We start from the raw sequence: 19,215 nt of genomic DNA, 5'->3' as shown, positions 1-19,215 counted from the left end.
ATAGACTGCAATGGTTTGGACTACCATCAGGTGTCTGTGAGTGAAAATTGTTTTAAAAGAACGTTATATTGGCTGTGTGCGCGTATGAAACTCACTTATGGAAGTTTAAACAGTCAAGTGGTCAGGTAAAACATCTTGTGTGACGTGCATCCTATACACTTATATTGTCACATTTAAGATCATAAATCGTTTTAATAACTTCAGGTTAGCTGTGAAAAAGATGTGAGATTCAAATAAAGAAATCAACAGCTCACATTATACCATTAGAAAAAAATACCAGATGTCTTTAATATCTCAATTACGTTGCCTAGATGAGATTAGAGATTAAAATGAAGTGAAAAGCAAATTAAGACTTTTTTCCTTAGAAAAAGATCCAGAAATCTCACATCTCCACTAGAGTTTCAGATCATCGTAATAATGTAACAAATTGACCTTAGATTTGCCAAATCGGCAATTCAACGTCAAAATTATTGAATATTACTGAAGAAATGAACTCAAACATTTTTCATAAAATTGATGCACTTACATTGGCTGTTCAATCTACATTTGACATTTTCTAATTTATTTTTCTAATAAACACTTTTGAATAAGCAAGTTCTGGGAGTCTCGAACATTTCTCATCAAATTCATTCATGTAGACCTCCAACAGAAAAATGAAAGGTCGAGCAGAATATCACATTTTCAGAGACAGTATATAAGCAGTTCAGTTTTACTATTCTCCTTCACCGCAATGAGAAGACTTTGGGTCAGATCAGTCCTGTCTGAGGTTGAGCAGCCGGCCGGAAGATGATACGATTCAGCAAAAATGCAGATTTGGCCAGATAGAGAAGGGGGGGAGAGAGAGAGACACAGAGATAGAGAGAGAGAGACAGAGACAGAAAGCGCGAGAGAGAGAGAGAGAGAGAGAGAGAGAGAGAGAGAGAGAGAGAGAAGAGAGAAAGCGAGAGAGAGAGAGAGAAAGCGAGAGAGAGAGAGAGAGAGAGAGAGAGAGAGAGAGAGAGAGAGAGAGAGAGAGAGAGAGAGATTAGTGCTGTGATAACAGATGAAGAGTCTGGAATGCGTTTGATTTCCTCTCCTCCTCCACAGAGAGATGAAAGAATGAATCTGTTTAACTGCTGGACTTCTAATGAACCCTACAGGTAGATGAGAACATGTCCACTTGACCCCAAATGCCTGTGATGAATTCATCTAAAATGAGTACACATTTATGACATAGAGGTCTGCTTTGGGTCCCCAGAAAATTTGATAAAATACAGAGCGAGTGATTCCCTTAAAAATGAAAATTCGGACATAACTGAATAACACTTTTGTTTCTATCCAGTTTGTAAATTCGAAACAATTATTTCCGTTTCGGTAAATAAAATAACCCACTTACTGTATATTTAGTATGATACCATATGTAGTAATTTATTTATTTTATTCAATGTATTTATTTTCTACAGAAAGAACACAATTTACACGCATTAGCCTTACAGTGATTCTGCTTTAGATGATGAAATCTAAGCCTCAGTCCAGGCTTTTGAAACCCACACTGGTTCTTGAAATTCCCCATGTGGTGGTCTCAGGAAGCTGTGATGCTGGTGATAGAGGGGTTCAGTGTGTTTAAAGATCAGTGCTCAGCATTCCACATCTTCTGTCTCTAAGTCCCACTGCTTCATTCTGGATTCCAGCTGTCCCAAAGGAAGAGATCTAGTCAGGTGGAACATTCAGAGGGTCTTTAACAATACAACCATTCAGAGGCTGGACAGAGTACACACACACACACACAAGCATAAAGATTATGTTTAAAAGAGCCTCAGGGAATGATGATTTGAGAGGTTGACCTTGTTTAAATGAGTTTTCTACAACACGATCTCAGCTTCATACGGCCGGTTCACTTATTAACCATTCGCCTAAAATCACAGAATCCAGATTGTAAGTGACAATTTCTGGAGTCGGATAAACAGATTTTGAGCTGTTCTTAAGCAGGAAGCAGGAAGATTCAATGAGGCATTTTGATGAATATACTGAATTGTCGAAATTCTTTGGTTTAGTGACATCACATCCGTTTTACTTGTTGTCTTTTTTAGCTGCTAAACTAGATACATGTTTCCTAAATACTCTTTTGATCATTTTGAAACACTTAATTGTGCTAATTTGTTTCTCATTATCAGTCTTTTGTTCTCAACTTTTCCAGACAAACCTGTTCATTTGCAGGTCAATCAAACAGTGTTTTTCTATACCAAATGAGCATTCATTTTGGGACAGAATAAACTGCAAAGTAGACTATATTACTATATGCTGATATGCAAACATCTGGATGAGCAAGTGATGCTGCTGACGCAAAATTTCCCATAAACAAGTCTAGACAGGTGGAGGTAGAAGAAGCATGCATTATCACAGCTATACGTCACAGCATTATCACAGCTATAAATAACCTGAAAAGTCAATCGTTTGAGGATGCACTTGATTGGCTGGCGGCTCACAAGAGTTTCATGACATACCTATGGGTCATTTGTTTTAATGTCTGAAGGGAATCTGTGTTTTCTGTGGCAGGTTTCTCTGCTGCTCAGTGGAGGTCCAAGCTGGCTGAAGGATGTGATCTGGGTCAGTTCAGAAGATGGCAGATGCAACTGTGCTGTGTACAGCAAAGGTGAGAATGCATGGGCCAACAATTTTTAATGCGCTACAATTTTATTTTGTCCATTTTTAGGAGTACACCGGCACCTAAATAGACCCAAAGACAACTAAAAGCCCCAAATTTGATTTTATGCAATAAATACATTTCTCATGAGACTCTTTCGAAGATAATGCAATGGCAGCGTTTTTACCAAAAGAAAAAAGAAACTGTATCGCCACAGCCAAATACTCAAAGTTTAAAGAGCAGAAAGATAACTCTTTGTAACCCGTTCTCTCTCTCTTTGACTAAAAGTGATATTTCTGTTAAAGCGCTCCACTTTTGTATTATCTGCCGCAGCTTAATTGATTCATCTAGTTACAGTACATGTGTAAGTTGAACGGAGAACAATCCCTACTCCATTCTGGAAAGAAGACTTGAGGAAATGAAAGACTTAAAAGCCTTTATCGCACTTATCTGAGAACACAGAGAAATGAAATAATGGCTCAACATCTCCAGCAATGTCAAATTCCATTATCAGTGTATTCAAACAGTGCCGCCCCCCGGAGGAGTCGACTATCCACCAGCGTGCAGCGCAGCGATTGCGTTTAATTAAAAGACAACACTGATGAACTGAAGGGCTTTCAACTGAGAAGTTATTAAGGGACCAGGATCGATTAGGCCAGGCTGCTGGGTATCTCCCAAACTCTCTGGATTACTATACTCAACCAGATATCAAAGTTCCAGCTCTCACATTAATGGTCACATCGCTGGGTTTTCTTGGGACATGAAAATCTTACACAATAAATGATTTCAGTTCTCGTAGGCATTCTGTTTTAAACAGCTTTACATTAAGACAAGAAACATTTGGCATATTTTTTTGTCCACACAACAGTCCAAAAACTGTTTGCGTCTTATTTTTTATTTGGAATTAGATCATTTTTCTTTACCCCAATGGCAAACAGATTGCTTTAAACGGAAAACATCACAACATTGTGTTAGGTTTCTTTGAAATAAAAAGCACATTTTGCTTCTTAAGTAACTATATCTTGTTTAAAGGATGTTAACACCCAAAACAGATTAAGAAAAAAAAAATCTGGCAAAATAATGCAAACCGAATGACACTGCATATGTCAAATTTCGCAGTTAAAAATAAAATTTAACAGTGGTTCACTTCTGTAAATTAGGATATATTGGGAACTTATAAATGAACAATATGTACGCCGACGTCAACAAGAAACTTCGTTCTGAAAAAGCTCTCAGATCAATCAAACAAACTGATTTCTCGCCAAACAAATAGACTTTGTACACCAATACTCAATGTTGTTTTGGAAGCCTGATGTTTAGTTTTTTTCCTTTTAAACAGTATTGAGTCGTTGAATTCTATGATATGAAATGTCGTGGCAGTAGCAGCTCACGGGTGCTTGTGAAGGGGGCAGTAAAATTCTTAAGCATGTGTTTTATATGTCCTCTCTATCCTGTCAGAGGGCTTTTGGCTTATCTTGAGTGAATGTCGAGACTTGAAATGTCAGGCACGGGCAGAAAAAAATATATGAGATTATGAGGCTGCTGGATGTTGTCAGGGGGTTGTGATGCGTCATAAATCCTGGTTTGATGGTAGTGAATGTTTGGATCAGAAGGGACACGGCTTAAGCACTGCAGAGATTTTGAGCTCCTCCAGCAAACAGGAAAGAGGTTTATTCTGGTCATTAGATGATGTAGACCTCATCTTGTGATTTATCACCCCCCCACCCCTAACTTTCGCTCTCTTCCCTTCATATTTCATGCTTGCTGTCTCCCGTTCTCTCACTCTCTGTCTCAGTTCTTGATGGACTGATAACTGACAGGCTTATGGTTGTTTGTGATGAGAAGGTGCTGCTCTGTTAAGGTGATTTTGGGGTCAGTGGAAAGAAAAAAAATCTTGGCACGGCACTGCAGAGGGAAGTAATTCTGCTTGGCTTATCACTCGTATCCTGGAATAACACTAGGGGATAGAAGCCAGAAGATCGCATGGATCTTGTCTAATTTTCGTTAAATGCATACTGTGGTGTACCAAGTCCTCCACAAAGTAGTCTCACCCCAAAAGAAAGATGTAGATAAAATAAAAGTGATACTTCACCCAAAAATGAAAATCTGTCATCCTTTAGCCACCTTCGAGTTGTTCCAAATCTGTATAAATGTATTTGTTCTGATGGACACCGAGAAAGATATTTGGAAGAATGCTTATAACCAGACAGATCTTGCCCCCCATTGTTATGACTCGACATGGTTAGAACCCAATTGCAGGCAGAGGCAAGACGGATGAAGACTTGACAGGATATATTTATTACAAATAACAAGACACTACAAAACAGGCAAAACAAAACCCACGTGGGGGAAAAACAGGACAGGGATATATATAACTTTATACAACGAACAAGGACACTAACTAACTAAACTGATAAAACAAACATTTGATACAAAACACTAACACTGACTAAACTACACCTACTTTGACACGGAACAGGAACAGGAAACGGGAACAGCATATAGCATACGAAAGACATTCAAACAACGTGAAGTAAAGACAATCACATTCACATTCAATGCACGAGCGACGAGACAAAGAAACAAGAGGGCTCTTTATAGGGGAAGGTAATTAACACTAACTATGAAACAGGAGGGTAGGAAAACGATGACGCGACTCGGGGAGAGTATGGAAGGCCAAGAGTGTCAAAACCATCTCTCCCCACAAGAAACAGAGGATTCTGTATGATTCCACCTCTAAACCAAGAAATACCTGACAAGGAGAGGTGAAACCATGACAGAACCCCCGCCTTAAGGAGCAGCAACCTGATGCTCCTCAAAGGCACGAACAAGACAAGGCAGACTGGGACAAAGACAAGAACCAGACAGACAGGGTCAACATGATAAGGGGGATACAGGACATGACAATGATTGGACTAGGGTGTGACAATAAAAATAGTAGACAAGGGAGGGGGGGTGGAGGCAAACAAGAACACATCGGGGGAAGTCCAGAAGGGGCAGGGCTGGGAGGGGAAGTCCTAGCCCTGGGGAACGCGCCAGAGCGCGGAGCCCCAGAGGGCTTGACAGGGCTGGGCGCCGGCTGACGGGCCGGCTGGACAGGGCTGGGCGCCGGCTGACGGGCCGGCTGGACAGGGCTGGGCGCCGGCTGACGGGCCGGCTGGACAGGGCTGGGCGCCGGCTGACGGGCCGGCTGGACAGGGCTGGGCGCCGGCTGACGGGCCGGCTGGACAGGGCTGGGCGCCGGCTGACGGGCTGGCTGGACAGGGCTGGGCGCCGGCTGACGGGCCGGCTGACCAGGGCTTGACGGCGGCGGCTGGGCAGCCGGGCTTGACGGCGGCGGCTGGGCAGCCGGGCTTGACGGCGGCGGCTGGGCAGCCGGGCTTGACGGCGGCGGCTGGGCAGCCGGGCTTGACGGCGGCGGCTGGGCAGCCGGGCTTGACGGCGGGCTTGGTGCCGGTTGCTGGACCGGGCTTGACGGCGGCTGGGCAGCGCTCTTAGGCGGCTGCTGGACCAGCCTGGGTGCCGGTTTCTGGAGCGGATCTGCGGCCGGGCTGGACGCTCGGACCGTCACCTCCCCACAGCGCCCCCCCAAAAAATATTTGGGGTTTGGGACCGCAGGACTCGGGACCGCAGGACTCGGGACCGCAGACTCGGGACCGCAGGACTCGGGACCGCAGGACTCGGGACCGCAGGACTCGGGACCGCAGGACTCGGGACCGCAGGACTCGGGACCGCAGGACTCGGGACCGCAGGACTCCGTTGCCTCTTCTTTCTCCCCTGCTTGCCAACAGAGCTGGTTGGCGGTGGAGTGGCTACAGGAGGCGAGGAGAGACCTAAGAAACCGATCTGCAGGGCACGACCCTCGGGAATCGAGGCTAGCCCAGATGGAGAATCCAGTCTGGACCACTCACGATCCAGCAGGGTCTGGACTGTGTCCGCGAAGCCCTTGGACTTCAACTGGCGCATTTCAGCGGGTCCTAGGGGCTCATCGAGGCAACTATTAAAAATAGCTTTTAACTCCGCCTCGTTGAACCCCGAAGACCGCGCCGCGGCCAGGAAGTCAAAGGCAAAGTCCTTCACGAACCTTCCCCGCTGCCGGAGGCCAAACAAAACGTGGGCTTGGTGGTCTCTTGTGGCAGCGATCTCCCCACGGCACCCCCCCAAAAAATATTTGGGGCTGGATAGCTCCGGCTCCGGACTGGGTAGCTCCGGACTGGGTAGCTCCGGACTGGGTAGCTCCGGACTGGGTAGCTCCGGACTGGGTAGCTCCGGACTGGGTAGCTCCGGACTGGGTAGCTCCGGACTGGGTAGCTCCGGACTGGGTAGCTCCGGACTGGGTAGCTCCGGACTGGGTAGCTCCGGACTGGGTAGCTCCGGACTGGGTAGCTCCGGACTGGGTAGCTCCGGACTGGGTAGCTCCGGACTCGGGATCGGTTGCTGCACCAGACTGGACGCTCCTCCACCCTGGCTCCTCCTCCGGAAAATCGGACCCTTGGCTGGGCCCGAGGAGGACAGAGGGTTTTCTGGGACAGAGGAGTCTACTGGCAGCGTCCCCGAGTCTCTCCTCCCCCGTTCATCTTGGGCCCCACCAGAGGAATCGGCGACCATGGAGCTCAAGCCAGCGGGTACGGAGTCCCCCAGGGCTGCGGTGGCCAGGACGAGATCCTTCGGAGCGCTCGACCGCGAGGTGGAAGTCCCAAGTGGAACCTCGCCTCCGGGATCACTCCGGTTGCTCACGAACCTGACCATGTCCGCAAACCCCAGGGGAGCCAGGAGCCTCTTCTCTGACGGCGTGAGGGGCCGAGTGAGGCAGCAGTTGAAAATTGTTTTCAACTCTTCCTCTCCAAACTCGGTCATCACCGCCGCCGTCGAGAATAGCTTGGCGAACTCCCGGTCACCGACACTCCCCTGGCGGAGTCCAAGCATTAAGTGGGCCTGAAGAGACCGTGGAACTGACCCCTTACCGTCCATGCTGCCTGCTGGGTTCGGATCTGGCTCGTGCATTCTGTTATGACTCGACATGGTTAGAACCCAATTGCAGGCAGAGGCAAGACGGATGAAGACTTGACAGGATATATTTATTACAAATAACAAGACACTACAAAACAGGCAAAACAAAACCCACGTGGGGGAAAAACAGGACAGGGATATATATAACTTTATACAACGAACAAGGACACTAACTAACTAAACTGATAAAACAAACATTTGATACAAAACACTAACACTGACTAAACTACACCTACTTTGACACGGAACAGGAACAGGAAACGGGAACAGCATATAGCATACGAAAGACATTCAAACAACGTGAAGTAAAGACAATCACATTCACATTCAATGCACGAGCGACGAGACAAAGAAACAAGAGGGCTCTTTATAGGGGAAGGTAATTAACACTAACTATGAAACAGGAGGGTAGGAAAACGATGACGCGACTCGGGGAGAGTATGGAAGGCCAAGAGTGTCAAAACCATCTCTCCCCACAAGAAACAGAGGATTCTGTATGATTCCACCTCTAAACCAAGAAATACCTGACAAGGAGAGGTGAAACCATGACACCCATTGACTTCCATGTATGAAAAATTACTTTAAGATTGTTTTCTGTTCAAGACAATAGAAAAGTTCTGGGGCACTTTTGACTACCATTGTGTTTTTATGGCATTCAATTAGGGGCAAAATCAAGCTCTCTTCCAAATATCATTCTCAGAACAATGACATTTATACAGATTAGGAACAACTCGAAGGTGAGAAATGAGTATCCTTTCAGTGTACATTATTTTATTCAAGACTTGTTTGCTGATAACTAAGCAGGCCATTTCTACGTTGGCGTGACTTCAGGGCAGGACTGTCTAACTGACTAATAAAAGATGTAGAGTAAGAAAAAGTTTGAGCTTCATATTTTTGCTTTTAACCCACCAGAACACTTGCGTCTTAGACTTCTGCTGCAAATGATCATGCGCTGTTATCGACATTGTGCCACAGAATGCTACACGATGGATTATTAATAAATTGGTGTATTTCTTTAAAGACAACTTTCTCTTATATTTTCAAGGTTTAAAAAAGGAATATCTGAAACACCTCATGCGGTTAGAGCGTTATGTCAGAGAAATGTCTGTTTGATTCTCAATGAAGACAAAGTCGACGGAGAAAAAAGTTTAATTGAGTTTTTTCCTGAAACCAATCGGGAGTTTTGCTAGAAGGTATAAAGCAGAAGCACATAATCCTCTTCCAACTGAGGCGCTCGCTTAAGGGGTCTCTCCTTCCTTTCTCCCAATCTTTCCCTCCTTCCGTCCCTCCCACCCTCTTCCCTGCTCTATCCCATTACCTGGAAAAAGGAAGAGGGTCCCCTGCCACAATACTGAATATGCCAAGATAAAAGTAAAACATTTCCATTCCAGATTTTTTCTGTAGAAGCCGCAGTTGTTTTTCACAGACGCAGATCAAAGCCGCTCAGTCTATAAGGTCAGAAACATACCTTCCCCAGTGGCATAAACCTCCCCATTGTAGCCTCAGTAAACTATCTGCTAGTGCAATAACAATGAGATTTGCATAGCATGTCAGTCATCCATCCTCTTGCGAGGGCCCCCACAATGTCCCGCTGCATTCAGAATGAATCCCCAGAGGAGCAGATGGGAGAATGTTTAAGTTTTTGAACGGAATCATCCACGCTACTAGTCTACAAGTTTGGACACATTTAACTGAATTTAAGATGAATGATCTTAAAAGGGTTATGCTGGAATGCTTCTTTATACGTTTTGTAATCGATACGTTGAAGCATGAGGGATGAAAAGCAGCCAACAAGTGTCCAGCATGTCTGGAAAATCTGTTAATGCGATCTGTGAAGCGTCTCAGAATGCGCCTCATAAAATCGGTTACTAGAATGGCCACAAAGTACCGATATGTAATTTAAAAACGCTAAAATATAAGATTTGTTAAAAAATTGTTATATGGCAAGCCGAATAAACTTTATTAACTTTTATTCATTCTCACGATATTAGTTTTGATATCAACAATTCAATTTTTACTAGTAAAAATGATCATTCTTGATATCACAAGTAAAAATTGAATTGTTGATGTGAAACATTCATATCCTGAGAATGATTCAAAGCTTATTCGGCTTGCCGTATCGCTACATAATTGACTTCTACACAAAGTTACTATTATTCTGAAATGTGGAAGTAGCAATAATGAGGAATGATTCACATTTAGGTTGACCTTTACTTTTCTTCTACCTTCATGTTTACCTAGTTTCCTACCAATACCATTTACGTTGACCTTAATATCTACCTTCATCTCAATGGTGTGTCGGCGCTGATGGCAGTGTGCAGCTTTTTAGAAGCCGTAGCGAAGCCCTAATTACATATCCGCGTATGGAAATGAAGTGCAGCCTGTCACTGTGGCTGTGATGCGAATGCTTCTCATGTACCGCAGACGCTGTCAAGAAAGACTTCAATCAAAAACAACCGTCTAGCTACACTTTCCTCTTCCTTTATTAAGATCACCGCAGTATGAAATGCAGTGAGGGGGAGGTAAACACAAGAGGATGATGAGGTAGGATTCTGGGGTGGGGGGTGTCCATCTCAGGCAGAACTGATGTGGTTCTATCCATATTCATATTCAGCAGCAGCTGTTATCGCTTAAAAGGCTTTCTAATTACAACAACAAGACAAAAACTGCTTGGATACGGGCCAGACCCGCTAAATGATAAAATAAGCGCTCGTTCTCTCGTGCGCTCTCCCCCACTTTCTCCCTCTCTCTTTTAATCTCCACAAAGCACCTTGGATTCTGCTCACCCAAATACATGCCAATGAACAGGGAAAGTGCCATTCAGATATGCAGGTGTCACATTTGATAAGAAACTTCTGGATTAAATATGCTCTGGCTAATGAGCAGCCGGGCGAGCCAGCGAGGGTGCGACCATGGGCACGATTGTTCTCGGGCTGATAACATTCTGTGAAAGAAACAGCCAAATTCCTTCATTTAATAAACAGACCCGGCCTCTATCAGAAAGAGTGTCTGGATCCCAGTGTTAAGTGGGAGACATCGCTGTTCATTACGGCATCTCCGGGGATTCCGTAAGGTGTGGAGTTGCCGAGGCAAACAAATTGCACCATATTTGTCCCTGTTGTTTTTTTGTGTGCAACTGTGTTTGTGTTGCTCATATAGGTTTAGAATCATATTGACAAGAAGTGAATGATGAACACATTTTGGTTGAAGGAGTAGTTCACTTTCAAAATAAATTGTCATGTCATCCAGGATGTTTATCTATTTGTTTCTCTAGTCGAAAAGAAATGAAGGGTTTTGATGAAAACATTCCAGGATTTTTCTCCACACAGTGGACTTCAAGTTTTTTATCACTTTAAATGGAGAAAAATCCTGGAATGTTTTCATAAAAAACCTAAAAAAAATTAACTAAAGAAAAAAAATCATTAACCATCTTAGATGACATGGTCGTGTGTAAATTATCATGACAACTCCTTTAAGACTTCCTCAATAGAGGTCAAAGGTCGACCTCTTCAAGGTCATACTGACAGGATACAAATTCATGTTGGACCGGACTGAAAGAAAGGAAAAAGGAAAAGAGGGATGCGGGTCTTGACCTGTCACTCATAAGGAGCTTAGTTCACCCAGCCAGTAAAATCTCACATTCTGCCAGCATTGGCTTTACCCGGACCAGTGGGCTGGCTGTCAGAAAGACGATTCATTTCTCAAAGCTCACATTAAGAAATTGGAAAATGGCCGGATAATTCTTTTGGCAGACCTGTCAAGCTACTAGCGCTCCTCAATTTGAACCTGAAAGCCAGGGGAGGGGCGCGCTGTGAGGAAAATAAACACAAACTTCACAGCCTCATGAATATACAGAAGATCCTCATAACTTCACACACTGCTGCCCCAGCCAGATGACTGGCCGTGCCTCACAGGAAGCGGCGCGATGCCCCTCCGGTGTCTGTTTGATGTAGCGTGCAGGCCTGTAGATCAATGAGAGCACAGGTGTGTGGGGCAGATGGTCCTGAGGTGATACCCGTGGCGGTGAAACTCGGCCTGGCCAGGAACACTGATGCTCCATCAGGGCAGGCCCCCGGGGAACAGAGCTGTATGACTGATGCACTCGGGGATACGCTGAGGCAGAGATGAGATTTATGGAATGGAGTCGTAGCAGTGAACTTCCTGCAGTCTCGCGCACACTTGCTGCTGCGTTTGCAAAATCACAGTCGCTTGCTGTGTAAACCCTTCTCTTCAAATTCACCAGTGGTTACTATAGTTTACTCCATAACACATGCTTTATGTACCATACTTGACCTCCTTTTCTCTCTCCAACAGTTCTTTCAGAATGTTATTTTGTTTTATTTCTATTTTTTTCGGATGACTGTGCTGCCCTTTCTACTGTATTAAGAATAACTGTAGATATGCACACTACTGAATTCACTGGTTGTTAATGACAATTATGTGGAAATGTTTTGATATTTTTGAATGATGTTTGTTTGTCTTACATAATGTTTGTGTGTTATGGATAAGATCATGTTGTGGGATGTCTGGCACAGACATCTGGCTTTCCATTAGTATTTCATAGCCTATCATCCTGTATACTGACCAAAATAAAAAACGGGCTAAATCAGACAAATTGTATTTCTGTAGACGCCTCAAGAAGCTTTTCACATAACATGAGAGGAATTGATAGGAAAAAGGAAAACAATTCATACTGAGGTTTTAACGTATTAGGTGTTGCCCTGATGCCAGAATCAACTTCATAACACGATTAAAAAAAAATACATAATTGCAATGATGAAAAAAAGAAATGATCTGATGATAAACAATGTCATTATTTTACTCTCTGGGCCGGGTGTAGACACGAGGTGTGCGTAACAGTATAAATGGTATTTAACACAATCAGAGAGTAACAATCAATTTGTTTGTGTTGATTTATTGATAAATGACCAATATTGATATTGGTCTCGAAATGGGTGAGGACATCGCCACCTTGTGGGAAAGACATGACTCAGATACCTCACAGCTTTTTTCAGTTCAGACAAACTCTTTGAAAGATCCAAATATCGGCATTGATTGATAGGTTTAAAAGAGGGAGGAAAGATGAATGTGCATTTCATTTATATTTCTCATCGTGCTCACAGTGTGCCGTGCCAAAATAAGCCCTGTCTAGGCGAGTTGCTCTGTTTTACTGCCAGATCTGAGAACTGATGAATACTTTAGTTTGTGAATGTTGGTGTAGTTTTCTCTCAACGTATTATTGTAGCTGTAGTCTCTAATACTTACTTCTGTATTTACTAACCTTCTATTCTCAATTAAGAAGATAGAATTATAGGAATATCCTGACACTGTATGAAGAAATTAATAATTACACTGTGTATTTTGGGTGAAATTATAGGTTTACCATAATCAATGTTTGTAACTAAAAAAGGAGTAGCGCCTTTTTCAAAAGGCAAATATTTTTATTTGTTTGTGTTAATTTACTCAGTTTTAGTATATTCCAGTACACCATATTGATTGAATAAAAACATGTCAACTCCTCATGTCAGACCCACCAAATATCGCATCCAAACACACGCTCTCCACGAGGCATGACAGCCCACCCCAGGTCACCTCCTCTTCCGACACGCTGTCAGAGAACGTTCACACATCTTTCAAAGGTAGCGTCGAGTGTGCTACATGCTCATTGTCCAACTCTCCAATTAGTGCGCGTCCTAATTCTACCATTTAGCGCCGGCGTATCATGTCTCTTCTAGTTATCTCATGTTCCAGACTTTTGTAAATAGTCATATTTAAAACTTTAATCCCCTCAATGGAAGATGACGTGCAGACAGTAAGCCTGTCATTTAGGGAGATAAATGTTATCTCAGTCACAAAGCCCTCCTCTCCTATTTAAATGCCTAATGAGTTTGTTCTGTGGACTCCAGTGGAATGTTTCATCCGCAGCCCTTCAGTTTGATAATGCTGTACTTTTATCCGAGATGTCCATTCTCTTTAGCAATAGGGAAAATGTACGGCAGTATACTGTCCCGCACTTGTTTGTTGCAGCTTCAAAGGCTTCCACACATACAGTATGTGGGCAGGATAGAGCTGTACGTGGGCTCAAAGAGCGAGCGGTTATTAAGTTTGTATTTGCAGATTCTCAAGTATTTAGTAAAACAGATAAAAAGAGAAGCTTAACAAGGCTGTTTCTGCAAACAAGCCTTTGAGGTCTTGCACTGATACCAGACAATGGCAGAAAAAGTGATTCATATAAATATATACACAGTCAAATTTCCAATATTATTATTTTTAACTAGTTTTTAAACATTATTGCTTATCTACTTCAGTAAAATGTTCATTCAGTGAAAAGGATTTCCAAACATTAGATGTTTTACAGCTTTTATGATGTGCATTTGCATGTTTTTTTTAAGATGTTAATAAGACATTTGGGCAATTCCAGCGTTAAGGACGTGACATTTGCGTTATGAACGTGACATAAAAATGCTGAGAGAATGAAGTTGTTATGATTATATTAACCCATCTGTTTATATTTTACAGAACCCTTGTCTAAACATCAAAAAATGTCAGTCTATGAAAAAAATATTTATTTAAAAGTAGGGAAATAAACATGCGTTATGGATGTGACAAAAAAAGGACGTGGTTTTTAGGAGATCATAAACTTTGTAGGATTTCTGTAAAATAAAATGCACAATCCTGAAGCAATAATACGCAATGAACGGAGAACGGATGCCTCTTTATAGAAAACCAAATAGTTTCTTTATATTCATTTTAATGTGTCCATTTATGAGGAATATGTAGCGTTATGGATGTGACAATCCATGAAGCAATTTTCACTGATGTGCTTAAATATAAAAATGTCCTCTCAGTATCAAAATGTGCTGTCTTCCTTAAACCTCTAAGAAACAAAACTGCCTTTAAACTCACTTAAAGACCTTGCTTTGCTTTTGCTCTGTAGGAGGACATGTGTGGTGCTCCACAACAAAAAATCTTCTTGAGGGAGACGAACTTTCTGCCTGTGTTGTGGATTTGCAGCCTCATCTTCAAACACCAGCCCGATCTCCCTACTGTCAAGGGATGTACCCGGCCCGACTACTGGACGGCATCCAACTCCTTCCTCAGCAAGCAGCCATGGCGTCCATACTGCCCGGCGCTATCATCAACAGTGAGTGCCGCGTTATCAGGCCACCGCCACAGTGGATACACTGATTAATGTCCTTGGTTAAAAATGGAAATCCATGTCAAAGAGTCATCACAGCTCTGATGCGCATGTTTGTCATGGATAAGGGAATTACGAAGGGTCGAGGATGACCTTCAGCTTTCTGCAGGAATTAGATATTTACCCTCTTCTGTTCTCTAATCGCAGCTCACAAGAGTTTGATGCGAACAACAGCATATTTGCTTTGATGAGGTCTGTAGGGTCAGGTTATGTGCTGATGCATCTGATTTGCGCCTGAGTGGAAGCGTTCCTTTTTGATTATCATGATTATTTTTGATAATCAATTTGCAGGATTCATATTTTGTGAACTTTTTAGTTCTTGATTTTTCACAAGCTTCAAAACTCAGTATGGATGTGCTTGTGTCCCGTTTTCTGTCTTTGTAGAAGACATCTTCCCCTGCAAGGCGTGTGGCATCTGGTTCCGGAGTGAAAGAAACCTCCAAGCCCACCTTATGTATTACTGCAGTGGGCGGCTAAGGGACCCTGAGATGGTGGCAGAGAAAAACGCCAATATCAGCCATCAAATGCTCCGCAGCTGCACATATCCACAATGCAATATGAGCTTTGCTGGCTCAAATGCCCTTGAAATGCACTTATCTACACATCATAGTGAGTAGTTCAAGTTCTGTTTATTAAAGTCAAACGCTATAAGTTTGTTGCCGTTATATGTTTTTTTAAGTATAGCAACTTAGCCCAACCGAGGTGGCAGTCACCAATGCTCTTGAAAAATGTCATGAGTTGGATATAAACTCACTTGTAAAGTGTAACATGTCAAAAGTATATTGACTAACCACTCAGCCCTGGCTTAAAATGCACTGACAGTTATAGGAGTGATCATAAACATTGTATTAACCCTTCTATTTATCTTTTTTGTTTACAGGTCTCAAGTCAGATGACATCTCCACTGGAAGCAACTTGAAATGCACAATTTGTGACTACACTGCTGAAACACTTATGGTACTCCAGCACCACATCCTTTCCCACCTGTCCCAGACAGGCCTGAGATGTGATCACTGCCACTTTACGTTCCAAACCCCCAGAGAACTGGCCAAACACCAGGAATTACATGGACATGGAAGTACGGGCAACAAACTCATCAAAGAAGACAATGCGGATAACTCTCGTAGTATTCCTGCAGGTAGCCCTCAACAAGGTGAAACTAATGCAAACATAAAAGACCTTCAGGAAAGTGCAATACAACATTATCTTGGTGAAGTCGCTGAACAAGAAACCACAGAAAGCGGTCAGTCATCCATAAAGAGCGAGGGCAAGGCGGGAAACAAGGCTGGCGCTTCTTTTTCCAGAGTAAAGTCAGAACCCTCCAGTCCCCGTTTGGCCTCCTCTCCCATTCAGCACCACCTGCCTCCTGCCTACCCCATACCCCCTTTCATGCCACATGTCCCATTCTCACAGGATATTACTGTGGGACCACAAGCATCTGAGATTTTGGCCAAAATGTCAGAGTTGGTGCATCGCAGGTTACGCCATGGGGGAAACTCTTATCCTCCAGTGATGTACAGCACACTTTTGCCAAAAGGAGCGACATGCTTTGAATGCAATATCACCTTCAATAACCTTGATAATTATTTGGTGCACAAGAAACATTACTGCAACAGTCGCTGGGAACACACACCCAAGCTGAATGATTTTGCCGGACTTTTGGATAAACCAGCAGGCACCGCTAGTCCTAAAAGTGCAGCCGGTTTGCCTGTTGTGATAAACTCTAACAATCCTACTAAGGTTAAAGGTCATGAGTCAACTCCTGAAGGCGGAAAAGTCTCTGATGAACCTTCAGTGCAGGTTAAAAAAGCATCAACACCATCCGGTGCGCAGGAGAGGCCAAACGGCACCAAGTTGGATTTGCAAAGCCCCAAAATGCCACCCACCGAAACTGACATTGACCCTAACCAGACAACATGTGAGGCATGCAAGATCACCTTTAGTCGACCCGAGAACTACATGGTGCATAAACAGTATTACTGTGCCACTCGCCATGATCCTCAGGTGAAACGTGCAAACAATAAAGGACCAGCCAATCAGAAGACGGTTCGTGCTCGTAAAAGAAGAAAGGCGTATGAGCTGGCCACTCCAGAACAAGAACAAATGCAGCATATGGGTGTGCCATCGTTCCTGTGTATGCCCAGCCTAGGAGCTCAATACATGCCAAAAGACACAATGGAGAGTTTCAGGGACCATCAGAGATACAACATGATCCAAGGCCTAGTACCCAAATATCCGGAGGCTTCATTGACGGTTACAAAATCGGCTCTTGTCTCAAAATCCATTACATTATCTAAGGAGGAGTGCGACGCGCCGATAGATCTAAGTAAAAAATGCACACCACAGTTTGGCAGCACCCCACTGTCACCCAAAGGGCTTTTGGATTATCATGAATGCGCTGTGTGCAATATAAGTTTTAACAAAGTTGAGGACTATCTTAAGCACAAACAAAACTTCTGCCCAGGCAACGTTCTGCAAAATTCGTCCTCTGAAAACAAAATACGTACAAGCATCAAAAAGGAAGGACATGGAAAGACAAGCAACCTCTTCGAGATCCCAGCTTCGCATGCAAAGAATGAGCATCCAAATGCAGCGACATCTGTCAGTGACGCCCATCAGATCCCTATAAAAGATGACCCCAGGAGCGTGTTTCAACCCCCCGGGGGTTACCCAAGTGCTAAAAAAATGAAGCCTGGTGAACAAATCTGGCCTTACTATGAAATCAAACCCACCGACTATGCCACAGGGATGCTTGTCACGCAGAGCGAACGAAGGCAAAGTCCAAATGAGGGCTGTGAGGGGGAGAAAGACCAGCCGATGCCTGATGGGAGCCATCTTAGCACAGATGAACCTGAAAGCCAGTGCAAGACATCGTTCTTAAACAACAGCCTCGAACTAGACGACAAAGCAGGAGACACACGTTCCAGTACACCAGATATCCACACAGACAGACCCATCAACATTAAGGAAAGCACAACTTCGATGCCATCTCCAAAGACCGAGGAGGTCTCAACAAGCATCAAGAGAGTATTGACTGGGTCAATTGCCGCCACTGGGAATGTTAAGTACTGCCGTCCTTGCGACATCCAATTCAACAATCTGTCAAACTTTATAACACACAAGAAGTTTTATTGTTCATCACACACAGCAGAGCATGTGAAATAGTCTTGTCTTCTTCTTTGTTTAAAAGCCGTTTCACACTAATAAAAGAAAGTCAACCAGGGCCAAACGTTTTAAAGGTGGTCCTCAGCCTCTAATGCTGTCAAATGCCAAGTGCGTATAATTTCTCACGCAAAATTGGACGTACGCTCTGACACGGAAGGTTTTCACTTAAAAAAATCTCTCTCCTCTTGTGAAGAGAGCTTGCTTGCACTTGTGAATATCTGTTTCCGAGAATCTGCTCTTAACAAGTGTGTAAAATAAACTGTTGACAAAATTCTTCAACCATGCACATTTGACTTTTCACAAGCTGCAGTTTTTCTTAGTAGTTAATAACATTTGTATAATTCTGTGCTGGTTTACACAGCAGCAGGCGGACAATCAATTCAGAAAGTTTATTCTACAGTCATTGAATGGATAATTGTTTCAATATTTGTTGGGTATTGTGTGTGAATACTTTTTAGTGTTTGCGTATTTATTTATTTATTTAATAATAGTTCCAGCTCTAAGTAATGCAGATTTGAAATAAAAGTTTACAGATTCTCTTAAATGTCTTATTTAGAAGTACAGAGGGAAGCCACAGAAATAGTAATACAACTATGAAAAAAATAAAGGTCTACTAAGGACATACTGTTGATATTGGAGGAACTTCTTCCTTGACCACTGTGTCAAAACAAGTATTTCCTGAATAATTATCAATACATGTAGAATCTAGTTTGTCCTTGATGTTTCTTTATGCTTCAATATGATTTTTCTTGTTAATGCAGAACTCTTCTTACAAAGGTGATCGTCCGTGTGTTTGTTGACTCATGGTATCTTTTTTAAATATTTGGCTTCTAATGCAATACTTTTTAAAAGATCGAACATTATTTAAAAGCATCATTACATCTATACTTGGGCCCCATAAATTGTATGAAGTTTTTATGGAAGTCCTGCCGAAGGATGACGTTTACCCCTAGTGTGGATGACAACTTGTAACCTTTGCTAAAAAAATGTTGTCAAAAATGTGTTGCTATGCATGTACCTGTATGGAATGAAATTCCAGAAATGTTGGAAATGTTATTTTATGTGGCATAAAAATTAAAATTCATCTCAGGACAGGGGTGTGTTAATTGGAATATATAATAATTGTATATATTGAATGTACGTAAATTAAGCCTATAGATTACCTAAACCAGCACACTACACAAAACACTACCACCACCTAGTGTTAGCCACCATTCAA

General features: G+C 43.0%; 1 protein-coding gene across 1 annotated transcript in view; it reads left to right on the top strand.

The window, feature by feature from the left end:
• zfpm2b (zinc finger protein, FOG family member 2b) overlaps window positions 1-19,000 on the top strand; it is a 40,125-nt gene extending 21,125 nt beyond the window's left edge. The window contains exons 5-8 of the mRNA XM_056741376.1: window positions 2,536-2,632; window positions 14,571-14,777; window positions 15,216-15,440; window positions 15,712-19,000. Of these exons, the coding sequence (XP_056597354.1) occupies window positions 2,536-2,632; window positions 14,571-14,777; window positions 15,216-15,440; window positions 15,712-17,996 (2,814 nt within the window). The 3' untranslated portion in view covers window positions 17,997-19,000. The remainder of the gene's footprint in view (window positions 1-2,535; window positions 2,633-14,570; window positions 14,778-15,215; window positions 15,441-15,711) is intronic.
• Window positions 19,001-19,215: the final 215 nt, after the last annotated feature.

The sequence above is a fragment of the Triplophysa dalaica genome, chromosome 25 (genome assembly GCF_015846415.1).
Source record: "Triplophysa dalaica isolate WHDGS20190420 chromosome 25, ASM1584641v1, whole genome shotgun sequence".
Lineage (NCBI taxonomy): Eukaryota > Metazoa > Chordata > Actinopteri > Cypriniformes > Nemacheilidae > Triplophysa > Triplophysa dalaica.
Note: the sequence above shows the minus strand (reverse complement) of the source record. Positions and strands in the feature narration are given on the sequence as shown.